This window comes from Ambystoma mexicanum, chromosome 2p (assembly GCF_040938575.1).
Source record: "Ambystoma mexicanum isolate Mex_15411 chromosome 2p, UKY_AmexF1_1, whole genome shotgun sequence".
NCBI lineage: Eukaryota > Metazoa > Chordata > Amphibia > Caudata > Ambystomatidae > Ambystoma > Ambystoma mexicanum.
Window position 1 is genome coordinate 1396428156 of NC_090923.1, and position 27356 is coordinate 1396455511.

Below are 27356 nucleotides of genomic sequence, written 5' to 3' on the forward strand. Positions count from 1 at the left end.
TGAAGAGCCTGAAGGACCTGAGAAAGAGTGACCATCTTGAACTTGTCCTTCCTGAGGGACTTGTTCAACCAATGCAAGTCCAAGATGGGTCTCAGTCCCTTGTCTTTCTTTGGTATAAAAAAATATGGGGAATACCATCCCTTGTTCCTCTCCGCTACAGGCACTAGTTCTATAGCGCCTTTCTCCAGCAGGGTCAAGTTTTCCTGCACAAGGAGCGGATCCGAAAGCTTCAAAGAGTGACTCCGAGGTGGATTGTCATGAGGGAAGGGAAGGCAGTAGCCGTGGGCTATTGTCGCCATTTTTCGAGATGCTGAGACAGTCTGCCCCCAACCGGCGAACAATGGAACATGGCCTCATAGCTGTTTTGGAGCGGCTGTTGCAGTGCCTGAAGGCAAAGAGGCTGCTGCTTGAACGGCTTTGGCACCTCTATTTCCCCGACCACCACGGGTACTTTTTCGTTGACCCCTTTGATTGGCGGCTCGTCTCGTCCTACTAAAAGAGGAGTAATAACGAAAGGAACCTCCCCTCCACTGTTGTCCCCTAGGACGAAAAGGTGGAGATTGATGCACTGCTGCACTCAAACATTTAGCAGCAGCTTTGGGGGTCTGCAACCTCTCAAGGCTCTCGTCAGCCTTGCTGCCAAACAAATAAAATCCATCAAAGGGCATGTTCAGAAGATGGGCCTGTACATCAGGAGCAAAACCAGACATCTGCAACCACGCAAACCTGTATATAACGGTACTTGCAGCTATGGACCAGCTAACACTTTCGGCTGTGTCCAACCCAGACTGAAGGGATTCACACATGGCATCTTTGCCATCCTGCACGAGAGCAAGGAACCCATCCCTTTCTTCCCCCTCTGGAATATGCATAGCCGCTAGAGAGACGCAATTCCACAGAGTGTGTGAAAATCTTGCCAAGGCACAAGTGGAGTTGGCTGACTTCAGCGCCACACTCCCTGCAGAAAACACATTGCGTGCCCAACCATCGAAGCGATTGTCATCCCTATCAGGAGGGATGGAAGGGTACGCCGCCTGCCTCAAGGTGGCCGTAGCCGCCACAACCACCAAATTCTCGGGAGTGAGGTGAGTGGATAGGTAGCTGGGGTCGCTGCTGGAAGGGCGGTATTTTTTTGTTATCGACTTGTTAACCGCCGGAAGAGACTCCGGGGTCTGCCAAGCAGCCACCACCCTTTTTTGCAAAGTCAAATGAAAAGGCAACACTGGGTCAGTGGACAGACCTTGATCCAAAATATCAGTCAAGTCATCCTGAACAAATGCATCCGGAGGACTAGACCAACCAAGATACTCAGTAACCCTAGACATCAGTCTCCTTTAAGAGGATTCAGCATGAGCCCCAGGCTCAGGCCTGCCAAGCTCCACCTCGGGAGATGTGTCTAAGCCACTGGCATCATGAAATGATTGACGTAACTCTTCCAACTGACTGTCCCTGGAAAAGACAGGAGCCACATCAGGCTCAACAGGGTCAAACTCCAAATCTGACCTCTCCTCATCCTCATAGATATCATCCAGAGGAAGAAAGAACTCCTGCAAAGGGACAGACGTGGGTCTGGATTCCCCAACAGGCTTCACAGACTTGGATTTAGCCTTCCTTGGAGGATCCACAGTACCAAGGACCTCCATCTGCAAATTCCAGCCAAATGGCCCTGAAGGCGCTGAGGGCACGGACGGCTTCATCGTCGACGCCGAGGGGTGAAGTGAAGGCAAAGCACCAACCTCCGTAGACACAAGTCCGGAGTCGACGCCGACCTCGAGCCCTTACCAGATTTCAGTGGTTTCGCCGGGGGGCAAAGACCGAGACCTGGACCTAGCACGTCTCTGGCGATCAACCTGAACCTTGTCCGAACGGGACCTCGACAGTTCCCGATGTGTATCGTGCCAAAGACCGTGGCCCGAAGGCACGCAAGCATCGGACCAAGACCATTCCCTGCCGGCTTCTTCCGAAGGCACGGGCGGAACTGTGCCCTGGGATCGAAAAATCACCAGCATTTGCCCCCTGAAGGCCTCCCAATCCATCAGGACTCGAGGATTTAGTGGGACAGGCCACTTTCCTCGCGGTGCCATCATCCGACGAGGACGGGGAAGGCGACCGGTGATGCTGCTTCCGGGAGTGCCTAGACGAGGTGGATGAGGGGCGGGAACCACTCCGGGATCGAGATCCCCGGGACTCCTTCCGACGAGGAGAGTCACCCCTCGAATCGTCGGTGGACATCCCTTTTGCAGCTTTTCAGGACTTACTGGGTTTAGTACCTCGACCTATCTGTAACTTCCCCTTACGCTCCCGCAAGGCCTTAGCAGTCAGCGACTGGCATTTCGAACAGTCGTCGGTGTCATAACTCTCGCCCAGACACCACAAACAAATGCGGTGTGGGTCCACAATCGACATCTTAGACTTACAGTCCCAGCAAGTCTTAAAGCCAGACGGCGGAGTCGGATGGGTAGACGAAGAAGACATATTCACGAAGAATACACGAGGCGCGCCGATTTCTCGAAGCAAACACATTTGCAGAAAAAACGGAACTGAGGCTACGGGCGCCGTCCATCCTATTTATAACACCTGGTGACGTCGTCCTTGACGGAGGCCTTCGAGGGACATCGACCCGACGCCATCGATGCAGGACGCCCTCTGCTGAAAAATTTCCGAAGTAGCACAGCTGTGGACATTACATGTCAAAGATGTGGAATACCTTGGAGGAAACAAGAACCCTTCTCAAATAAAGTGTTATTTTCTGTACCAAAGAACAGCCAAGTTAGATAAGTCGGCTGAGTTCCCACTGCGGACATCAGTGTATAATCTGTAGATCAAAGGTATAAATCCCAACAAAACAGAATGACATCTTTTTGAGGTTGAAAAAAGATATACTGATGTCTTTGGCAATACCTACACTTGTTAGCAGGCAGAGACTCTGGTGAGTTAGTCCAATGAAAACGATTGATCATAAACAATTAACAAACAGAAGGAAAAATTGCGAAACTGGCAGAGAATACACATTCTTACCAGCTTTTGGGCAACGATGTTGTAGTGGCTAAAAGACTGAGCAAGTGCCAGGAAGCACACTTTACAGCCAGCTGAAAAAAAAACATTTGATTTGTAAATTTAAAAGAGACGACACATTTTTGTAAGTTTCCATTTCCAGCACAGTAAACTGACAAACCTAGGGAAGAAACATGCATTTAAAATAAAGGACTTTTATTCAAATATTTCTTTACAAAATAATTAGAGAATATAAATAGGTTTCATTAAAAGTTATATACTTTAGTATACGTAATCTTCCTTTTTTCCTCATTGTCCCGTAGATAACAGTTTTCAATCCTCTATTGACATTCTGAGAACAGCATAGGAGTGTTGTGTGTGCGAACAGAGGGGGAATAGTGTGTGCATTATTTTCTTTGAACATTTGTGGTAGTCTATCTGCATGTAGCCTGTCTGTTTGGCACCTGCGGTGTGGTGACACACCCAAGAGAGCAATATTACACTCCTTTACACGGCTGAGAGATTGCTTCATCAAGACTGTTTTTATCCGAGTATGTCACTACAAGGCACAATTTCTACAGTCTTTATTCTAACAAGATTGTTGTAGTAAGCATGTTTGAACCTGCTGAGAGACAGGCATGGTATCAAGAGAGACAGAGAGACGCAGACTAAGGTTCCTAGGTTGGTGTAATACCCAATTGGGCCAAACTCTACTCTAAAGGGATGGTTTACACACACTCTTCTAACTCATCCCTCCACCCCCTTGCCTCCTCTGACCACCCACCCACCTCCTTCTTCCTTTGCCTCTGTCTCTCCAGAAGAAGTCACCAGAGTTGTGAACTCCATGAAGGTCTCTTCCTCTCTTGCCCCTGCTCTCTGTGATCTTTGTAATCACTCCGTTGCTACTGGTTCTTTTCCATCCTCCCTCAAGCACTCCCATGTGCACCCCTTTCTTAAAAAAATGTTAGCAGACCCTTCCTGTCTGGCCAATTATCACCCCATCTCACCCCTTTCCTGGGGAAACTGCTTAAGAAGTTGGTCCTCCCCCAACTTAACTCCCACGCTGAACTTGTTAGCAGTCTTCATGACCATTACTCCCTTGCTGTCCTCATCCTCCTTGATCTCTGTTCTGCATTTGACACAGTGAACTGCTCCATCCTCATAAAAAGGCTCCATGACACCCTTGGTATCTCGGAGCGGGCACTGGACTGGCTTACCTCCTTCCTCACTGACCACTCTTCCAAAGTCATACTGTGCACCTTCTCCTCCCCTACTTCCTCCTCCACCTGTGGCTTCCCCAATGGCTCCATTCTTTCGCCTTGGCTCACCTTACTCTGCTGGCATGCCTCATTTCCTCCTTCTCCCCCGACTTCCATTGCTAAGCTAACGACGCACAACTCTTCTTCAAACTTCCTACAGACGCTGTTGCAGCCTACTTCATCCCCCGACTGCCTCTCAGCCACCCAGGCCTGGTGTACCACTAATGATCTTTGCCTCAACGCCAGCAAAACAGAGATCCTCCCTATTGGGACCCCAGCACCCGACTTCTTCCCTTCACTCTGGTCTTCTTCCACGGGTTCTCCCCCTGCTCCCTCTTTGGAAGCCATAAACCTCAGAGTCATCTTAGACTCTTCTCTCTCCTTACTCCATCATAATCAGGACATTGCCAAGAAGTCCCACTTTCAGCTTTTCCTTCTGAAGGAAATTCTACCTTCCCCCAGAGACTCAATGTTACCCGGCTCTGGTTCCCTCTAGACTTGACTATTGCAATCGACTGCTCCTTAATCTACCTTCGTCCACCCTGCAACCCCTCCAGCTAATCCAGAATAGGGTAGCAAGACTTATCCTTGGCCTCAAGCCCAGGGGCGGCACCTCTCCTGCCCTACAAAGCCTTCACTGGCTCCCGATGGCAGCACAGATTAAATTAAAATCCCTCTGCATTATCCACAAAGCTGTCTGGGGGCGGGGACCACTCTATCTGCAACTCCTTCTGACCAAATACTCCCCCTCTAGACACTTGAGTACCTCGCGTGTGAAGCGGTTTGCTAAACAGAGAGTGTCTCCCCCTCTCTCCCTCTCTCCCTCTCCAGCCCCCACTCCTCCCCCCTCCCTCCCTCTAACTGGCGTGCAAGGCCCCTATGCATCCTCGGGGCCCTGACCTGCCAAATCTTATCATCCCAGCTGCTGTCTATCCTCTGCACTTGCCTCGGCTCACCCTCCACCACTGGAGGTTGCACTTACCTTTCTTCATAGTACTTCACATGCTGCTGTCCATGATCAACACAGTACCTATCCCCACTCCTCTCCCCTCTGCGCTTGCATTTTCTGAACACTCACAAGGCATAGTAGGTTTGTCTTCCTCTCCCCATGTCTCTTACTTTGTTGTATTTAATTATTTAACATTGTTGTAATTACAATGTCTATCTTCCCCTATCCCCTCCGTTTCCGCTTTGAAACAGTATTTGTTTCCTGTATAAGCGCCTAACAAGTGAACAATAAATAAATAATGCAGGGAGGCAGTGAGTGCCACAAAGTTGGGGCCAGTGTTTTTTTTTTTATAAATCTTTTTATTGTTTTCCAAACTCAAAGACAACTACAAATAAGAACAATTCCTCAGCATTCACTTCCTTACCACCGTTTGTCCCATCTGGGACCACAATAAAACAGTTGTTTATGCATTCAATGTTAGAAATACAATATTCTGCACATCCCATATGGCAGCTTTCCCAGGTTGTCCACATTAGATCAGATTCCCTCCTCCCATTTACCCCAGATTTTCATGGCCTTGGCTGGGCAACCCTGTGCAGTATAAATCTGGTGTTCCACTGCCGCACACATGTCCAAGTCTGCAACCCATTGTGCCAAGGCAGGGCTCTCAGGCGAGCAGGTAGTAAAGTCTTTGCCCGGGATACCCAATAACAGAAGCTTGGGGTCCAAGTGTACAGTTTTTCCCAGAACATCAGACAATTGTTTACAGCATTTCCACCAGAAGGTCTGAATCCGAGGACATTCCCACAGGATGTGTATTAAAGTTGGCGCCAGTGTCGAGTAGGCGGACCCTCCAATGCTGGCTGAATTGGAGGTGGGGATCACAAGGAGCATGGCAGTGCTTGACCTTAGGGTGCGAGTTGGGTGGTAAGACGTAATCTTTTCTTGTAGGAATTTGGGGCCTGTTTAGTGCTTCACTCGGTGGGTAATACATAGGTATTTGAAAGTGGCCCTGCATCCAATTGGGAGCCAGTGTAGGGTGCTGAGAGCAGGTGAGATGTGGTACCTACGTCCCAATGTGAGATGCAGTCTGGCAGCCGAGTTTTGTACTCTTTGGAGTTTGTTTAACTGGTAGGCCAGTGCATCCAGGTAGAGGGAGTTCACATAGTCATGTCTGGACATGACAATGGACATAATTGCAGCCAGTCTTTTGGGGTAGGTGAGGTATGGGAAGATGCGCTTCAGGAGCCTAAGGTGAAAATGGCAGGATTTGGATGCATTGTTGATGAGGTGTGACAGAGTTAGATCAGAGCCCATTGGGCAACTGAGGATTTTGACAGTGGTGGTGGTCAGGGGTTAGGGGGGGAGGCCGAGTGAAGGTGGCCAGGGAGTCTGTTGGGGGAATAGAGCAGTTTGTCTGCATACCATGATCTCCGTTTTACCTGGGTTCAGAAGAGGACTGGTCGTCATCCAGCATCAATATCTGTGAGACATGCTGCTAGGTCAGGGCTTGGGTACGTGGTCGTGAGTGCAGTAATTATATGTATTTTACTTCTATATTTGCATTGGCCGGATACAATTTTTGTTAAAATGAATGATCCAACTGTGAGGCCTATTCATAAATGGAGCTAACCCAGAATTGAAGCAGGCGGCCTGTGTACGATGACTAGAACATGTATTGTTTAGCAGAATGTAGAAAGTGCTGGAGATTTCTTTGCCCAATCAGGTATAACTTCAAGTTAGCTATTATGAAAATCCTCTGGACATTTGGAGTTTGGGGGTAATAAGAATAACGGGGACAGATTAAACATGAAGGATTATAGGAGGAGGATTTCCTTGATGTAATGTTTGGCCTTCCAGGGATGTTGTAATTTGTTGGGGTATTCTATACTGAAAACTAGGAACTTGGTTTTGCATGGATTGACTCTGAGAAAGCTATCCGGCATCCAAGTGAGTTTTTGATAGGCTTTCTTCTTCCTGATATTGTTGAGAGTTTTTGAGATATCTACTTTCCCCATGTTCTCAATTTTCCCCTTTGATTTAGGCACATTTCATCTTTAGTATCCTGCCTTACTATTGCTCAATATAAAGAGATCTGTATACTGTACATACTGTACTGCAGAATGCATGGCTGAAATTAAAAGAAATACAAAAGCAAATACCTTTGAGATAAAAAGACAAAAAATGATGCACCAGAAAGCTCCCATCAGTCTTTGTGTCGAGAACTAATGTAAACTTCCCCTATAAAACAAAACAAAAAGAAGGTCAATGTAGAGAAATTAGGCCAAAGTAGCCTACTAAATTTAAAAATGCTAGGTTTTAAATGAACAAGAATTCAAGCACACTCGGAACTGAAGACCCATATCATTTTCTTATTACAAATACAAGTAAATATAAGCACAATGATAAAACCGTTTGTTTCTAAAAGATCCATTGAGCAAAGAGGCCCATGTTACCAAGAGGTATATTGATATTTGTAATACTGTACTTTCTTAAACTAGATGTGTGATAGACAATTGACTAATGAGAATTGAACATGGTATTCCACTAGTTAATTACAGAACTACATTGTCATTGGTTAATATATTATGTACTTTCCATTCTTATCCAATTTTAAGCCTTACCTTTCAAGGCAGGACTGTCTGAAAAGAGATCTCCGACATACGAGGAAGGGCTACTTTGAGGTTGGAGCTACCCTACCTTAATACCTTAAGTAAAGTATGTTATTGTTGAGAACTTATTCCTAACAGGCTGGTTAGCTGCATAGGTTAAGCTTAAAGCATAACTGTTGCCCAACGTCATGAAAAACTTAACTGATTCTGGAGTTAGTCCACTTGCACTATGCCCATCAACTTTCCATAGACAAATCAAATTGGACAGTGCAAAATATTATAATCCTCAAACAGCCAATACGTGTCTCAACCCTGCAACTGTGTTCCTCAGGCCTGTAGTGCCGCACAAGTGAGATCAAAACAAATCGATCTGTTACAAATGCCATGAAATAAGTATTTACACCAAAATAAGATTGAAACCAAGAACAAAAAAAGAGGAAAGATTGACATGGTACACAAAGGAAGAGATAACAAAAACACAGGGGGCGGGGGGTGGTAGAAGAGAAAGAAACCTTATTCAATTAAGTAAATTCACCTTTGTTGAAAAACAATGGAAATCAAATTAAATAGTAACTCATTCCTCAAAGTGGTATTACCTCCACCACTCCACCTAGCATGCAAATCACCCAAAAAATAATTTGGATTCTAAACAATGGGCTAGCACCACCACCAACCACACCCAACTACTGTGATCCTGATCCTTAAATTAACAAAAGTTCAAATAAATCAACTCAGCACCACAAATAATTTTAAAAAAGGAAGTATCTTGAAGAAACTAATTACCACATCCTGCTTATTGCTCTGTTATCATGCCATAAATACCGTCAACAACGGAATAGATTCATTATAGCTTATTTCAATACTACACCACAAAAATACAAATGATCCAATTACAAAAACAACATTAACAGTTGTTCTCAAGAATTAATTACCACCATGTTAAATCACCCATTTGGTTCAATAGTGTTATTATACCTCTGTCCAATTTACACTGTCCAATTTGATTTGTCTTTGGAAAGTTGTGGTCAAACTCAAGAATCAGTCTTTTCTTCAAGCACTCAGTGTTTTCAGAGTGCGTTTCAGGAGAAGCAGGCTTTAGCAGATAGGCCTTTAATATTGTTCATTTATTGTTTGGTATAAATATCAGTGTACTTGCTTTTATTACATTTAATTTTTTATCATGCAGGTGAGAAAAAGATTTCAGAAAGGTGAAATAAATGTTAGTAGAGAAGCCCTGGTGCGATAAGGGCTGGTGGTGCTGTTTGGCTGGACGGGGAACGGAAGCCCGTACTGCAATTAAGGACAAGAAAAGGGCCGGTCCACCGTCTGAACCCTGTGGCAAAATGCACGAGTATGGAGGTGGAAGGGCGTCTGCTCCGGAGTAACAGGCCACGGGTGAAAGACCCGACGTTGAAGAGGCCTGCCTCACCATCTAACTGATTCGCTAGAACCAGGTAAGCGAACCCTCCAGTTCCCTGCGTTACAAAGTCCAGGAGGATCCGACCCGACCGTAACACAACTTCAAAAAATTCCAACTATCAGAAGGAAATCCACGAGTGGTATTGCAATTATAAGAACTAACACACATGACTTAGAGCCCAAAAGGTCACACAATCCTTGCACGTTTGACCTGGAGGAACCTGCCGATATAATGACCTACTTAGCGGTCTCTACGGGGGCTCTCGTGGTCTCCCCAATCCCCCTTATAAGCCACCAATGGCAAACTCTGCAGTAACGACGGAGGAGAAAGCTTTACAGTTGGTTAATTGGACGGTTCACGCTAATGAGTGCCCCATGCACAGCGACAAACTGCCATCTCAATTAACGATCACAGCAGCCAACGGGCTAATGAACCCCCTATCACGGCCAAAAGCATGTCACATTGACCTGGACATTGCATCTCTGCAATAGGGTCAGGATGCCTGTCTTAGCCAACCCAGATCCAACAAGGAAAACACATATATCCCAGCAACTCCCGGTAAAAAAGACATGGGTGCAGGGGAGATGGTGCAGGTAGATCAGACGCAAGGGGTAGCACAGTTCAAAGTCTACCCCCTGCAAATTGATGTTCATGCTGCTCAGGACTCTCCTGCACTGGAAGATTTAATAGGCCTGCCCTCCTGCTCCCTGTCACTGGTACCGCAGGCCAATAAAAAAGGATAATGATGAGCTGGCAACGTCTTTGCCCGAAACAATAAACCTGGAAAACCTCCCGGATGATCAGAGTGAGGAGGTTGCTGGAGACCCCCCGGACCAAAATACGAGCCCCCCCAGATGCTCCGACATGGAGAGCCCATTGCAGGAAAAAATCCAATCACTTACACCGACAAGTGACGGTGACGTTTCTAATTTTGATGGAGACGCCGGAAGCGAGAAACCCCACGCGGACCCACAGGTCCAGCCCAAATCACAAGACCTGAGGGGAAGTGCAGTAAAGGGCAACATACCTGCAAAAAAGCAACAGAGTAATAAGACAACGAGACTTGCGACTGTAGGCAGATTCACAACAACAACCAACATCATGAAACAACAGCTGCGGACAAAAGAGTTCGAAGCTTTCTTTAAAAAGAAATGTAACTCATACTCCGAAAAACAAATGGAACTCTCTGGCTTTCTTGTGGAGGGATACAAAAAAAGTAAGACCCTACAAATGGTGTTCATTCCCATTAGTACAGGAGACAACAGGGGAAGCCAGACGGATACGGGAGCTGAGATCAGGGTCCCTGACAAGGATCTAATCCATCAGTCAACAGAAGAAACCAATCATGTGATCCCCACCAACCTCTGCCTAGAGGATCACGTACGCAAGGGGGCTGTAAATCATAGTATAACAACCTTAGAGTCTGAGCCTATGTGTCAATCCATAAATGAGCAGAGACACTGTGACAGAACCTGCAATCAACCAGCTTACTGTGACCCAGGGCACCAACATAGGCGCTTGGGAAAAATTCCTCGCACACCAGCTAGAGTCTCCAGTAAAGAAAATAGACCTGATGTCAATCATGTCAACAATCACCATTGCCTTAAATCCCTTTTGCAAATTGTACGAGGCATTGAACGAGGCACAGAAGTATCATACTACGTTGCTAGCTATTATGAGCACAAAATTAGCCTTTTTGGAAGGGTACATAACAGCAAATTTAAGAGAAAAAAACTAACCTGCCCTATAACCTCAGAATCCACAACATCGACTACCGCCTACATGGGAGACTTCGAGAGACCCAAGCAATTCACAGGCGGGCCCGTTCAATCTACAAGATCGGGCCCGTTCAACGCAGATCCTGGACAAATGCATGCGGACTCCACTCTGGTCTCAATGGAGCCCTTAAAAACAAGAAAGGAGACGGGGGGACAAGAGTGTAACTGTCAACCCCTCCTGAAGTATGGAAGTCTCCACCTATGTCGATTCCGGCAACTCAGACCACCAGCTTGCATTTAGTATAGCGACCCAAAACGGAAGCAGTGATTCAGGAACGAAAGGAATCGCCCACAAAAACTCAATTAAGAGTAAAGCTACAAGCAAATTACAAGACACTCAGAAAGAAACACCACAAGTGTCATTTGGGATTTTTCCCCAAAAAGCACTGACAACTGAATCATCCGCCTCTGGATCAACAAACATATTTAGTCTAAAAAAGCCAAGTAGGAACTTCAAAGGGATTGTTGAATAATCATCTAAAAGAACAGGAACTGCACAACAAAAAGACCACTTAGAGTCTCAATGTGCGAAGAATCAGGACACAAACCAAGAGAGCGACAGAGTAAACGAAGATCCGGCATCGGAAACTGACAACGAGTCTCTATCAATTGATCTTATGAACATGATCACTTATTCAGTAGAAGACTCGGACTCTGAATTGCCAGCTGATCAGCCATTAAAGAGAAAAATTGAAAAATAAACCAAACGGAAGCAGAGACTGTCACTCAAGAACCCCCAGCGAAACTACCATTCACTGAAGGTAGAATACCAACTGCTAAGAAGCCAGCAAATGAGAGGAACTCTACAGAAGGGAATGGACAATCACAGGAGCGGATTACAAAGTGCCCCAAGCAACCCAAAAGGACGAATGAAAAGAGCAAAACTACCCACAGGGAAATTGGTGATGACACCAATCAGAGAACGAGAACAGAACCCGCTAAACAAATCAGAAGAAGATCCCCTCAATCTGGGAGCCAGTACCTATAAAGCAAAGGCGGAATTCAAGATCCCTCATGTAATCCCTTGAGGCAAGCAGAAGGGAACAAGACTCTAGAGAGGGGACACCTGCAAAAGAAGAAAGGTCACATAAGCTCAGTAACCAACCTGTGACAACAGAACTCACCAAGAAAATCAATCAAGGCTCATCTTCGTTGATCCCCCAACGTAGGAGAACTTTCCTCTTGGAGAGAACAAGACCTTTAAAGGATAACTTGATTTTAAACCGCCGCACAATCGCAGACCTCTTGAAGAAAATTCCATGCCTCAGATCCTTGGTATCAAATGACCTTAAAGTGGTGGCACCAAACGTGATTAGGGGCAATGGCAGCTCGTTCCTTCATGCGGATTCACCCATAATAAAAAAAAAAATACAATTGGAAGCAAAGCACTGTCTCTTCGACTTGGGCTGTAACCTGACTGAAACCAATCCAGATGGCACGTTAAAAGAAGATTCAACTCCCCCACGCGACAGCAGGAACGGTTTAAGAAACGAGAGAATGCCAAAAGACCACACAGGCAAGAGGGCCCCAGAGGACCACCTAGGGCACACGACAGAGAAGCCTTACAGGGTTCAATCCGGACAATCAAAACCCCATCAAACCATAGGAAACCTCTCGAAATACTCACAGGATGCAGATCGAAAAAACAAAGAAAAAAGGCCTAACATCCCGCAGACCAGTAACCAGGAAGACTGTGCATCAGGGAAAAAAATAACCTGAGGGGAAGAGTGCCCAGGGGCCCTCACCCAAGAAAACGCTGCTCTCCATCACCGCAGCAGGAAGAAAGGATGAGGAAATGGGATGTCTCCAGTATGATTGGGGGCTCACGCCGTTCATTACCGACTAATTGGTTATGGAAAGCAACTGAGGAAAATAGAAATCTAAGATGTTAGCCGCCAGGGAGGAAGGAAAAGGCAGCCAGGATTGGTTTCCTCTCGACCCACCCCCAAAAACCATCGGATACAACACTCAAACTAGGCACTTGGAACACAAGAGGCTTTAGACACCTAACTTCCAATAACGGTGTCAATCTGGGAAGCTTTGACCTTTTGTGATTCCAGGAGACCTGGCTTTGTGTACAACCAACCCTCGAGGGATATGACATCACTGTCTCCTGCGGAAAAAAAGGACTAAAGGGGCGCCCCAGATTGGGACTGCTCACTGCAGTACGCAGAGGATTTGGCCTATCAGTTAAGACCTGTCTTCAAGCCACAGAATTTACATTAGCAACCGTCTTAGATTGGCAGCAACCGCGGACCACTGAGGGGGCAGCCAAAATTGAACTTATTCTCCTGATAAACACGTATTGGAATCCTATTGCAATAACCACCAAATCCTTTCTAGAGAGTATGGCAACGCTAATAGAAGATGCACGGGATAACTTTGATATAAATCACGTGACAATTACTGGGGATCTAAATGTCCGATGTCAGGAACCAACCCAAAAGACAAAAAGAAAACCTGTATCAATGGACGGAGAAGCGTGGGGCCGGCAATGGGATTCCCTAATGAATGCGATGGATCTCCATAACTTACATTGGCTGAAATCAGTGCAATCATCGAACATCTGTACATGGGAAAACCTGGGGAGAGGCGTCAACATTGATCATACATATGTATCTAGAGAGCTCTTAGCCCTGATAACAGCCTTCCAAATCCAGCGTACTACTCATATTGATCACAATTTACTTGTGACCACATGGAAATCGGCCTCCTTCGCAAAACAAGTGATATCCGCCAAAATCGAACTCAGTGGAAAGGGAGAACGACTTAAATTAACGAAGGAAGCAATTTCATCCCTTAAGTCAAGATACATTAGACTCTCCTCACAGAAGGAAGGAGAGACAAGTCCCCCAGTCGACTATCAACCACTGTTAAGGGTTTATAAGAAAGCCACAAACTCAGGGAAACCGAAAGCTCAACCTCACCTCCACAAATTCAACATACAGCTAGTGGAGCAACGCAGGCTGGTAAGGAAAGCAAAAAGACTGGCCTCCAAACATAAGACTGTAGAATCATATGCAGAAGCATTGGAGGAGGTCAAAAGGTACAAAGCATGGCTGAGACAACACCATGCAAGTTTATATCAACACGACTCAGAATTAATGCTGAGAACATTGAGTGGCAAGTCATCTTCAGCCTTTTGGTCACTAATTAAGAACCCAATGACCACCTCAATAAAATCAACTCCAGAATAACGTGGAGGAAAAAAAGTGGACTGATCATTTTGCCATTCTATACAGAAAGCCATCGAACAAACCTATTTCCACACCAGCATCGGTACCCTCGCGGGTCCACTGGGACATATCACATGACCCGGAAACCATCATGGAGAAAATAAAGTGAAATAACTCAAGAGCAGGGGGACCTGATGGGATCTCCAACCTGGACCTAAAACAACACCCAGAGGCGTGGGCTGAGTTTATAAGTAGGGTTTTTGATAATTGCAAGTGGGCAAGACAAATCCCTTCCTCTTGGAAAAAAGCTCATATTGTCCTGATTTTTAATAAAGGTGCTACAGACGACCCCAGGCACTACAGGCCAATTGCTCTTCTCGACACCATAGGCAAGATTTTGGATCATTGCCTTTGGACAAGTTTCAAGAGTGGACTCAATAAAGTAACACAGCAGACCCAATGCAAGCAGGTTTTGTAAAAGTTCTGGGGACCTCGGCAAACATCCTTGCATTGCATATCCTCAAAGTGAGATGCAAGGAAAATAAACTGCCAATTTTCTTGGCATTTGTTGACCTGGTCCAGGCTTTCGACCATGTCAGCAGGGAAGCTTAATGAGGTAAATTGAAGGCAAATAACTGTCCAGAAAGGATCTTGGAACCAATTTGAGCCTTGTACACAGATACATCTATCCAAGTCAGACTAAACAACGCAGGCCTCTTATCAACTGAAATAAGGACAGCAAGAGGCATGAAGCAGGGGTGCCCTTTGGCCCCAGCACTATACAACTCTTACACCAGCGATTATAAAGATCACGAAAGCGAAGTCAGAATGTTTCCTCCTCTCTTGGGTGATGACAAAATCTCGAGAATCATATATGCAGATGATATCATACTGATGGACATGACCATGATCAGCCTACAGCGACAGTTGACAAATCTGCAAAAATATTTGAATCATAACAACTTAGAACTTAACAAGGACAAAACAAAAATAATGTCCTTTGATAAACAAACAAGAACAAAGGAAAAAATTAACATAAGGCTCGACGGGGACCTGTTGGAAAAGGTGGATCATTTTCGGTACCTGGGAGTAACAATAAGTAACAACAAAAAGGCAACCCCCATGCAGGAGCACCTTTACGGGAAGACAAAAGCCCTTCTACCTCAAGCAAAAGCTATCAATAAGAAATACGGTCGTTTCACATTGATCCATACCATTAAATTCTATAAGGCAAAGGTGGTTCCTAGTCTGACCTACGGGGTGGAAGCCATGCCATCGCTACCGGACAACCTTTGGCCCAAACTGGAACGACACTTTTGGTGCTGTGTTTTGCATCTTCCAAACTCAACCCCTGTGGCAGCCATTCGTAAGGAATGGAGCCTTACGTCGTTAAAATCTACAGTAGCCAGAAATAAGTTGATGCTCTACAGGAAACTACTTCTACCCAATCCACTGAAGATCCTGAAGGAGCTACGTAACAAACTAACAAAAGGAACATGCAAAATACTATCAATCTGGGAAGAAACCAACTGTGCTCTTCTGAGGGATATAGGCAGCTCAGAGGAAGAGCTGACAAGCAACCCCACCAAGGTTTGCAGGCGTCTACTTCAGGCAGATTGGATTACAACTTGGAAGAAACGGCAAAACTGAAACTGGCAGCATTCTTACCACACTTTATGATCAAGCTCAATGAAGTAAGGACTTACCTTGCAATTTTTCCCGACCGTTCAATTCGGCAGAGTTTCTTGAGGATCCGGATGAATTGGATATTGACTAATGAAATTCTGTCAGCCAGAGGCCAATCAAGCGTAAACCATTGCAGATTTTGAAACAAGAGGGAAGTGGTGGAGACCATCAAATATCTTCTTCTCGAATGCTTAGGCACGAACCAGGCACGTTCAGCACACCTGGGCCCCTTATTCCAAGACGTATGTTGTTTTGATCAAGAGGAATGGTGGGCCAGGCTAATGAGCGGGGAGAAAGTCAGGTGGGTGGTGGCGACCATCCATTTTTGCTGATTATTGGGCCTTGATGGGCAACAGGAGAAGCCCTGAGCCGGAAGGGCAGACCAAGAAGAGTTCAATGTGTTTATCCACTACCCATCTTGATTGAGACAATTGTTAGAGACCTTGGTGGAAAATAGGAACAGGAATTTGCAACGGAAGTGCAATCGATTGAAGATGAACTGACAAACACACATGCCACACGCAAACTCAAAAACAACTCACTTCAAAGTGAAAGTTCTTGTTCTGTTTTGTTAATTAAGGACTAATCGGATCTTTTAATGGAACAGGATCAGAAGTAAGAAGCAGGAAAAATGAAAGGAGGACAAACAACACATTTTGTAAATTTTATAAAAATTGAAAAGTCAATTAAATCAAATTTTAAAAAAATGTAAAGAAAATATTACTAGTGTTTTTGTTTTGTTTCTATGACAGCTCTAACCGTGGCATACAAACATTACAATTGGATTGGTTGACAAGAAATTCCTTCATCCTTGCTGCTCAATATGCACAAATATCAGGGTTTAAGTGAGTGAGAATGAGAGAGAAAATGAAGGGATGAGAAAGAAAAAAGGAAGATTCATAAAACTTCCAGTCATTTAAAATACATGCAGGAAAATAAACAAGAGCCTAGAAATAAAGTGGTAGAAAAAGAGAAAGTAATAAATCAAGGGTGTACGTATAAAGATGAGAAGAGGAGGTTGAGCCACTTCTGCTTGATCCAGAACTGATATTCCTGCTAAAATAACAGATCCAACGCCAAGCCTTCCCTTCCTGGTGGCTGGGTCAATAGACCAGCACAAACTATAGGACCCACAACACTCTGGCCCCGGTGCATGCTCAGTGTCTCAACATACTCGCAGGGACTCCACCTCCTCCATGTTAGGCAGAAACCTGTGCAGTTCCCTTAGGGACCACTGCAAAAAGTTTTGGACTACAGGAGTTAGCAGTAAACCCAATTGGTAGCAGTCTGCACCACCCAGATTTACCTGGTAGCTGTGGCTGAGCAGTCAGACTTCTCTCAAGAAGAGTTAGGCAGTATACAGAGCATCCACAATAGGGCAGGTAAACACAGTAGAACAAGCAAACACTGACCAGAGCTTTGGTGTAAAAGATATATCGTTATTTATTTAAAAACACATCTATGGAAACACACTGGCACTAATATCAAGCAAGTTCAAAAACACAGTCACTAAAGTATATATGCTCCCTTAAAAGAATCTTAGACAAGTCTTAAGTAAAGCACCACTTATTTTCAGACAGCGGTGAGCGCTTAACACAGATGGCACTCTAATGATTCGGTTTAAAAGGGAGAGAACGGCAGAGCGTAAATTGAAACAGATCCCAACACTTTCAAAAGAACACAGCAAGAGAGGAAGGCAGAATCAAACCGTGAAGTTAGAGTTCAGAAAGCCGGATCCACTTTAAGGGGATCAGAACAAAATGTGTCCAAGGTCACATGGTTGAAAAGTGCACAAAAGTCTTGAAAAGGTTCAGAAAGAAGTTGGACCAAAAGAAAGGGACCAGTTAGATGGTCAAAAGGCCAGCCCAGTCTAGAAGGTTCAGGATTTACCGTTACCTTGTAGCAATCTATAGAAAGGGAGGCCAGGAGGACACAGTACTTTGAAATGGTGAGAACACTCCAGCGGGGGGCAGTTGTTCCTGGCAGGGGTTGCGAGTCAGTGCTTCGTCCGGCAGAAGAGAAGATCTTGTCGGGGAGAAAAGCAGGAGGTCGTTGTGCTGCCAGGGAAGAAACCAGCTGCGGAGTTTCTCGATTCAAAGGAGCAGTCCTTTCTTTCGCGGTTCAGTGGTAAGTGGCTACCCGGTTGCGGGGTGCTTGGCACGGGCAATTCGACCACTAGACGTCCTGGTAGGCGAAAAGGAAAGCGAACTGGTTGTCCCCACCAGCTCAAGGGGAAGAGACTCTCTGGCAAGAAGATCTCCTCTGTCGTCGGGAAGTGGTGAGACGGTTCAGCAGGGCTCCACCAGTGGTGTCGTCGTTGCAGGTCGGCTCAGCTTCTCCCTCTTCGGATTCTCATGTCCTGTGGCGACTTCTGAAGTTCCAGTCCCAAAAGCCCTGCTTTTATGCAAGAAACCCCCATTCATTCAGCCTAGCTGTCAATCAAACATGCTAAGTGGTGAGCTGGCCGGCTCACCACTTGGACCAATCACACAAGAGTACAACTTGAGTTGCCAAGGCAACTCAGTCCAGGGTGCCTAAACCCCCTCCCACACCCCCTGTGGTACCCAGAGAGTGGCACCACTTTTGGAGGCTTCTGTGGAGAAGCCCGCCAAAAAGTGGAACAAAGGGCTTGACTTGGGTTGGAGTCACAGAAGAGAACACAAACACCATTTTAGAATCTTGTTCTGGCAAAAAATACCAACCAGTGAATTAATATTAAATAAATAACTCGGCGGTATGTTCGAGGCTATAGGAATTAAATAATTAAAGTTGTTAGCCTCGAACAATGGGAAAATCCCATAGAGATATATTCGCGGTCGAATATTAAACGTAGTATCCACTGCCACCAGCCATAACTCAATCAGGGGGGACAGAGACGTGCCCCCTCTAATAACAGACCCCGGGGCAATCGAATTGCCACAACCAGTACGTCCACAATATGATGGTTTGTACTGGTTTCTGTTCGTAATTTGGGACTAGTAAAGCCAATGGTGACTTTACATGCCCTGGGAGACAGTAGTCAGTCCCAGGATATGGAGTCTATGGTGGGGTGTCACTATGACACCCCTGTGTCACTGCACTGAGGGTGCTGTTTAACACACATAGTAAAAACACATGAGACCCTATGGAGTAAAAGACCCCATATCCCATAAAACACATTAACAGTCAAAGGAACCCCTCAAATCATGTTCAAGAGTGTGAGGAAAAGAGTCTCACTCTTGGCAGGAGAAAAAAAACAAACTCCAGAAATCCAGAAAAGCTGCTGGGGGGACTCACTAGGTTAGGAAATTCAGCCTAAACAGAGAATTCTCCCTAACACTCCATCATTGTTCAGATGAATTTTTCAAATCTGTCCTAGTGGACAGATTTCAGGCGGCCACCCTAGTTATAGTGAACACAGGAGTTAAGCCAAACCCAATCAAGTTAAGCGTGGAGAGTGGTCAAGACAAAGTCTCAGGAAAGGTGAGTGGGGCCAGGAGTCCACAATGAGTCCACACAGTGAAATACACAATTAATCTACTTAGACTGGTAAGTACAAAAATACTATATTTATTATAGGCCCCCAAAACACACTAAGAAAATGAATCAAGCAGGTAATATCACACAATACTCCAGAAATAAAACATATACACAGTCACCTTTGGTTAGAAACGCATACAATTCACCTAAACACCTGAAAGGGAAGGCAAGGAGTTATGCAGGGAGAAAACCAGTCCACAAGAATGCAAGCCCCAACTTTAGGCTATTAGCAAGGCTACTCAGGAAGGAGGAAAAGGCAAGAACCATTTTGAAAATTAAACAGAGGGAGGTGAGAGTTCGGAGTCAAATGACATTATCCAGGAATACACGGCATACTACACAAAATTATGCAAATCAGGTAACCCTGTAGAGTAGACACATCTGAATTACCTTGAGGGTTGTGACCTACCAGTCATAACGGACCAAGAAATAAGACATAATGATAGAGGAAGTGCGTAGGGATATAATATCACTCCCCACCAATAAATCACAAGGGCCAGACGGCCTTTCGGCCGACTTTTCTAAAATGTTTAGGGACAACTGCTCTAATATCTGGTTCCAATCTCCAATACCGTTGGGGCGGTGGCAAGGATCACCTCAATGATGGAGGAGGCTAAGGTGGTGCTGCTTCCGAAACCAGGATAGGACCCAGCAAGTTGTACGTCCTATAGACCCATTGCATTAATCAACTTAGATGCTAAAATCTACACAAAAATATTAGCTTCCCAGCTAGATCAGCTCATCCCGAGTCTCATTAACACTGACCAATCAGGGTTTATAAGGGCAGATAACCTGGGGACAACACCAGGAGAATAATTCACCTAATCGAAAAATGAAAGTCATTATAAAGAGGATTCTGGCCTTCATGATTGCCCTCGACGCTGAAAAAGCATTCGATAGAGCGGAGTGGCATTTCCTGTTGCACACTATGGCAAAAATTGAATTTTGGTCCAAATTTGTGTCAAAAATAAAAGCTAATTACTTTAACCCAACCCTGCGATTACTGATTAATGGACATCTTTCGGGTGCTCCAAGGGTCTCAAGAGGTACCACAGAGGGGTGCCCTCTGTCTCCTCTACTCTATGCAATCCACTTAGAGCCACTAATGCCAACAATAAGGGATTCAGCTGACATAATAGGAGTTCCACTTGGAGGACGCATACGTGAGGTAGTAGCATTTGCGGATGACCTGTTATTAATACTTAAAGAACTGGAAGGATTGATAAGGGCGTTAGATAGGGAACTGAGTAAATTTGAGACTGTAGCAAGATTCTCTTTTCTGAAAATGGCTAGTTTCAATTACCAAATGATGCCCTATTTGTTTTCCTGCAAGAGACTTGGCTGATGAAGAGTGCTGTTTTTGATGGATTTACGGCATATCATAATTTGGCAAAAAAAGGAGATAAGGGAAGACCCTTTGGGGGCCTTGCCATTTTGGTGTCCAATATACTAAAATCTCAGGAATGCATATTGTCTTCTATTAATCCAAATGTTTTGATGGTGGAGGTTTGTCTGAATAACAACTGTAAAATGATGCTGATTAATGTTTATGATCCCCCAGGCAATTATCATACCCCTATTATACAACAGGCCATATATGAATATCTGGCAGCGAACTACATGGTAGAGAAAGAAATGAATGTTATACTAGGTGGGGATCTTAATACTAATTTGCTTTCTGGAAATTTAGGAGTACTGACAAAAGCAGTCAGTTGGAAGAGCTTTATCTCTGATATCAAATTATTTGTATTGAATGGAAGCAAATATGATAAATCTCCAAACAATATAACTTGGTCTAATAATGCCTTTACTTCTACTCTTGATTTTATCTGTCTGAGTGATAAGCTATTTGGGCAGCTGACAGGTTTTGAGATTGTGAACAATATCTTTAGCGATCACCATCTTTTACAATGTATGGTCTCTTTGGATATTACATCTCCCGTTCAGGATGCTTGTAGGTGCAATCTATACTTGTTGTAAGGGTTATTAGGATTGGATGGTCCGATACCAACTTGGCAAAGGCAAAATAATGGTGTAGTAATATTGCAGCTGAGAAACTCCTGCATATCTCGGCGGACAATATAGTTGGTTGGATATCCAAACATCTCTATGATCTTATGCCTATCGCTGGAAAGGTATGTCCCTTAAAGAATGAGGTAACTAACAGTAGAGTGTTTGATAAGAATATAAGGGATATTAAAAGGGAGACGCGTAGAAAACTGCGATAGTGTGCCCTTTCTGATCTGAGCCCAGAAAAGCTGCTGAAGGCCAGAAGATTGATACAGAATAAGTATCATAATGAGATTAAAGGCTACTTGGCCTCCGATATGAATGCTAGCTGGCAACGTATGGTATGGCTGCTCATTGATGGTGATACAAGGAAGTTCTGGACACGTTTTAGAGCCATTAACAATGTTGGTAACCCTTGAGCTCCCGATTCCTATTGATAGTTGCACATGGGCTAATTTCCTAACTAATAAATTCAAAGGTGAGACCACAAAGCTTGATATACAACCGATATTTAATATGTCCATATGTAGGGATGATATTTTGTTAGTAATCAAGAACCTAAAGTGCTCCAGAGCCCCAGGACCGGACAGTCTTTGTAACATCATTCTGAAAAAAAATCCTGAAACATGGCCCGACATTCTGGTAGTGCCATTTCAAAAGGTTATAGACATGGGGAGGATGCCCGATTCCTGGAAGACCTCCAATATTATTCCGGTTCATAAAAGTGGCCCTTGCAACCTCCAGGAGAGATATAGGCTCTTAGCCCTCACTCACGTACCAAGCAAGATCTTTTGTACTATCATCCTACAGGAAATAAATAAGTGGAATGAGAAGGAAAAGATCCTGGACAAGGCCCAAACTGGTTTCAGGAAAGGCTGTTCCACGGTGGACTATATTTTTATTTTGAATGCATTAATTGAGCAGGCTAATTGTGATAAAAAGTTACCACTGTATATACTTTTTGTTGACTTCACCTCAGCATTTGATTCGGTTGAGCGGGTGAGGCTTTAGATGAAACTTAAATCTTTAGGTACGCCCTCCCACCGCCTTTATTTTTGTATGAAGATCTATGACGATAACAGGGTCAGGATTCGTCTAGATAATCGGGGCACACAATCTGATCCTATTAATATTTTAAAAGGGGTAAGACAGGGCTGTGCTCTAGTCCCCATGTTGTACAATCTGTTCATGTCTGTTTTCGGTGGCATCTTTAAAGATAAAATGAATGCCCTTCCTAAAATTGGCCCACATAAGGTTGGCTGGATCTGCTATGCAGATTATGTCATTATCCTAGACAACACTTATGTGGGTATTTGTAATAGTGCCAAGGCCCTGTGCGAGTATGCAAAAGCTAATGGTCTCTCTATCAATCTGAAAAAAACTCAATTTATGGCTGTCGGACATCATTGCTGTAAAAAAATTACCATACCATGCTCCTTGGGAATGATAAGGAAAGTTAACAGCTATAAATATTTGGGTCATGAGATATGTGGGGAAAGAAGGAAAATGAATCCCTTAGTCCAATTAAGCAAATGAACTAAAGTAATGGCAACGTTAATAGCTATTATGTCTTTCTCCAAGAAAATAGCTGGGTTCAGTTTGTTGGGTATTATCAATATCTACAAGCAAAAGCTGGCTGCAATTATTTTGTACGCATTGGAAGCCTCTTTCTCGGACTGGTCTGATTGGGCTGATGTGACTGAGGGTCTGATATGAGAAGACTGCTTGGTCTCTCTAATTATACGCCGATAAAGGCTATTCGGTTAGAAATGGGGCCCATTTCTTTATCTGCTCAAAATGAATATAACAGGGCCAGGCTATATGTTAAAATAAAATATGCTAGTCAAGGTACGTTTCTACATATTCTTCGTGAAAGATTGGAGGGAGGAAATATGGATGCCTTGAACATCTTCCAGAAGAAAATCCTGTGTCTCTTTGAAAGAATAGGGTACGCCCCCAAATGGGAACACAGGGAGGGGTTGGTATTAAAATCCTTGAAGAACACCTTAGAAAAGTGGACTGGAACACTAGCAATGACAAGGTTGCTGAATTAAGCTCCCTGTGGAGATTTCCTAGATTGCCCTTCCTGTATAAAACGTCCCAGTACTATTTAAAGTTGATGCCGTCCAAGGTTAACAGCCTGGACAGGAATTCCTGTGGAAAGAAGGGTCTGTAGATTGTGCTGTGAGGAAACAGAGGTTGAGACAGTTAAACACACACTTACCTGCTGCAAAAGTATGAGCTCCATCTGTGAGAAATACTTTGCAAAATATTAATATGATTTGGATTATATTGCAAGTGAACATTTCTGGTTTAGGTATCTAGCAGGGTGGAATAGGAGCCTAATTATTGCTATCACCCAAATATGGAAGGTTGCCAATATTCGCTTGAGGGAATATGAAGACAATGTGAAGCTATTATCTGATTTATAAGTATGTCTTGATTTATAGGTCTGCTGTGTTTTGTTTGTTCTAGGTTTTATGTTCCAAGTTTATTCTATGTACCTATTTGATATGCCACTGTGCAGTTCTAATATATCGGAGAATCCATTTGCTGCTGTGTAATCGAGCTGCTAAGAACATTTTATATTTTATATCCTCATTTATATTTTTGTAATCGCCTCTAAAACGTTCTAGTGTGAAATTGCATGAATTGATGATTATATGTATTATCTTTTTCCTTTTAATTGTTTTGATATATTTGTGAAAAGTTCTTTGTAACTATAATCAGAATATCTGTCACAGTCTGTATTGGTCAATAATGGAGAAATAAAACGTCTGGTCAAATATAAGAGATGGAGCTTATCTAAATGATGGACTCCATTTAGTCTGTAGGGATTTGCCAACTATAGAATTGAAGCAAAGATGCAGCCCCTATGGTTTTCAAGACTTTATGTGGTCTATTGAACGCCCCTATAGCGTGACCACATGTAAGCCCTCACCACACATTCACACTTTTCATGAAGTTACCTGGATTAAAAAACAAGAAATGTGTAACATCATAAGGTCTATGAGGGGGGAAGCTTTAGACAAGGGTCAGTTAATCGAAAGAGTAAAAGTCATTAAAAACTACAAAAGCTGGTCAAAACCACAACAAATGGATCGGCTGCAGAAAAATTGAGAGTCGATGCTCAAAGCTTTATGCGATAATAGTTAAACGCAGCTTTTGGGCAATTATCAACACAGTAAATAACAGGCAAATGATTAACCAAGCAAGCACAGTTTCTGAAACTGAATGGATCAAGTATTTGTCCCTACAATATCATAAGCCAAAGGGGGCACCAGCTTTTTAAATCGCTGATATACCTTGGTCTTTAGAATTTTCAGAAAGTGATGTTTCTTAGTTGATAAATAAGTCATCCTCCAGAGCTGCGGGTCCTAAAGAGTTAACTTAACAAGAATTGAAAGGCAACATAAACCTGTGGTCAAGAGTTTTGACCGAGCTTTTTCAGGAAATAGTGAAGAATAGATCATTTCCCCATCTTGGAAGACTTCCATCATTATTCCTATTTTTAAGAAGGAGGAAATCGAACGAATCTACTAAATTATCGACCAATCACGTTATTGGATGTGGAGAGCAAGCTATTTGCCAGCCTCTTGTTGAGAGATCTAGAAGGATGGGCAAAACGAAATAACATCTTGTCCAAACAACAGACTGATTTTCGTAGGGGTCTCTCCACATCCGTTAATGGTATAACTCTGCCCACCCTTAGTGAAAAATCAGGTAATAGGGGAGAACCAGAGTTATACAGCGCATTTATCAATATTTCTAGCGCTTTCAATATGGTCAATCGAGAACGCTTATTGTCAAAACTCGAAAGCTGGGGAGCTCCAAAATCGCTCCTCAATATGCTGGCTTCTCTTCATGAAGGTAATACAGTCCAAATAAGATTGAATACTGAGGGCTTACTCTCTGACCATGTAAAAGTAGGAAGAGGAGTTAGACAAGGGTGCATGGTCGCCCTGTTCTTATTCAACCTTATTTGGCAGACTTTGGAAGGGAAATAGATTATGCAGCACTAGCAAGTCCAAAAGTTTAAACTAATTCTATCAAATGGTTAGTGTATGCCGATGATATTGTCCTGTTGGACAATACAGCGGTGGGCCTTCAGAGGTTGCACAACTCCCTGGATTCATATATAAAGTGGAACGATCTGTCTATTAATCCGGAGAAACCAAAAATCATAATCTTCAGGAGGAAAGGGTATCAGGGTCGTAAATTCATCTGGTCGGTGGGAGGTCAAGCAATTCCAGAAGTTGAGGAAACTGTCTACTTGGGATATACTTTGTATGCAGTCCCGAAAGTAGGAAAAAACATCTTAGACTTTACTACTAAAGCGTCCCAATTAACATCTCAGATACAGAAGATATGTAGGCAATACTGCAAGTTTTCTTTACTGCCAGTGATAAGGTTTTACATGTCTAAAATAATTCCTGTACTTATGTACGGGTTGGAAGCTAAACCAATGGAATGTTACAAAGTTGCCGGTCGTGCAGATATGAATACCTCCGTCCCCAAGTACCACACAGGCAATTATGAATACTGCCTGTGCAATCCTTGGAGCCGCAGGTGTGGTAGTTCGTCGAGGCTGGAGTCAGGAACTGCCGGAAGGACCCTTTGAGCGCTGTAAGGCAAGGAGGGATTAGTACAGGGCGAAATACAATTCACAGGGTATCTAGAAATAGAAACTAAACGTTCTTACCTATGTGCACTGTATGTGTACTGTGGGTCCACCCGGAAAGGAAGGAGAGTGATTGGACCTGAACTCAGGTTAGGATAGGTTTCCACAACCTCTGGTTGATGACGGTAAGCACTGGGATTTGAAGTGCTTGATCAGGCGAACGCCTAGTGAAGGGCCATAGGCCCAGGTTCCAAAGAATCGTGGTTCGTGGAGAAAATCCGTTAATCAGGCCGTGGTCGAGTAAACCAAGAGTTCCAGAGCTAATCAAGGCTTGTCCAGGGTTAAGAAAACACTCCGTTTAGGCAGACCGCTGTCGAGTAACCAAAAGTTCCAATAGTGTTCAAAGCAAGTTCAGGGCATAGAGAAAGCAATCCGTTAAGCAGACCATTGTCGAGTAACCAAGAGTTCCGATAGAGTTCAAGGCAAGTTCAGGGCGTAGAGAAAGCAATCCGTTAAGCAAAACCGTTTTCGAGTAACCAAAGGTTTCCTGGTAGATTCGAAGCGTAGCAATGTCCAAGAGAAAGACCAGCTGTGAAGCACCGTGTCGGTGTTTCTGAATGCATTTAAACCATTGGGGAAAGTCACGTGATGTTCAACAAGGAACGTTGAGGCGTGGGGGTCGTCACGTGATACCGATTGCGCTTGGTCTCCTCACGTGACGATCAGGTCCACATGGGCAACGGTGATTGTGGCCAAATGGGAACCTCCAATTACATTGCCAACGGAGAGAAGGGCGATAGACACCAAGTCTGCCATGGACCCCCCTGACATTACGAGTGCACTGGTGTCGCCTTGTCTGGCGCCCAAAGGTAAGCCTCGGGGGCTACGTAATGTGGGTGTGTGGAAACGTGAATCTGTGGGAAACATAGGATTTCGTAAGGTAGAGGACGTGGACGTGGAAGATGTAACATGGCACGGGACCTCAACTGGCAGAAGTTGGAGGGTACCATCTGGAAGAAAGTTTTGGGTTTGCCGCACAGTCTTCCTGTGGCCAGTTTGAAGTATGAGCTAGGTCTCAGATCCCTTAAATCGCAGGCAGACTGGAGGTTATGGTCTCTCCATCAACTGATAATAAACCACCAGGTTTATACTGTACGAATATCTCTCGGTACATTTAAAACGTTCCCGGTCAACCCTTCCGAGTGATCTTCAGAACCGGGCGTTAAAAGTACTGGCCATTTGCGAAAGTGATGTGAGAACCTTAATCTCCAATCCAATGAAGATGAAGAAGGCATTAATGACCATGGATTGGATCAACGCGATAGATCAAAT

The 27356-nt window shown here is 44.3% G+C and overlaps 1 protein-coding gene across 1 annotated transcript in view; it reads right to left on the bottom strand.

Annotated features, from left to right (window-relative positions):
- ELP6 (elongator acetyltransferase complex subunit 6) overlaps positions 1 to 27356 on the bottom strand; it is a 418952-nt gene that overhangs the window by 268254 nt on the left and 123342 nt on the right. Inside the window, exons 3-4 of the mRNA XM_069645832.1 lie at positions 7365 to 7443; positions 3019 to 3089 (exon numbers count right to left, since the gene is read on the bottom strand). Coding sequence (XP_069501933.1) covers positions 3019 to 3089; positions 7365 to 7443 — 150 coding nt within the window. The remainder of the gene's footprint in view (positions 1 to 3018; positions 3090 to 7364; positions 7444 to 27356) is intronic.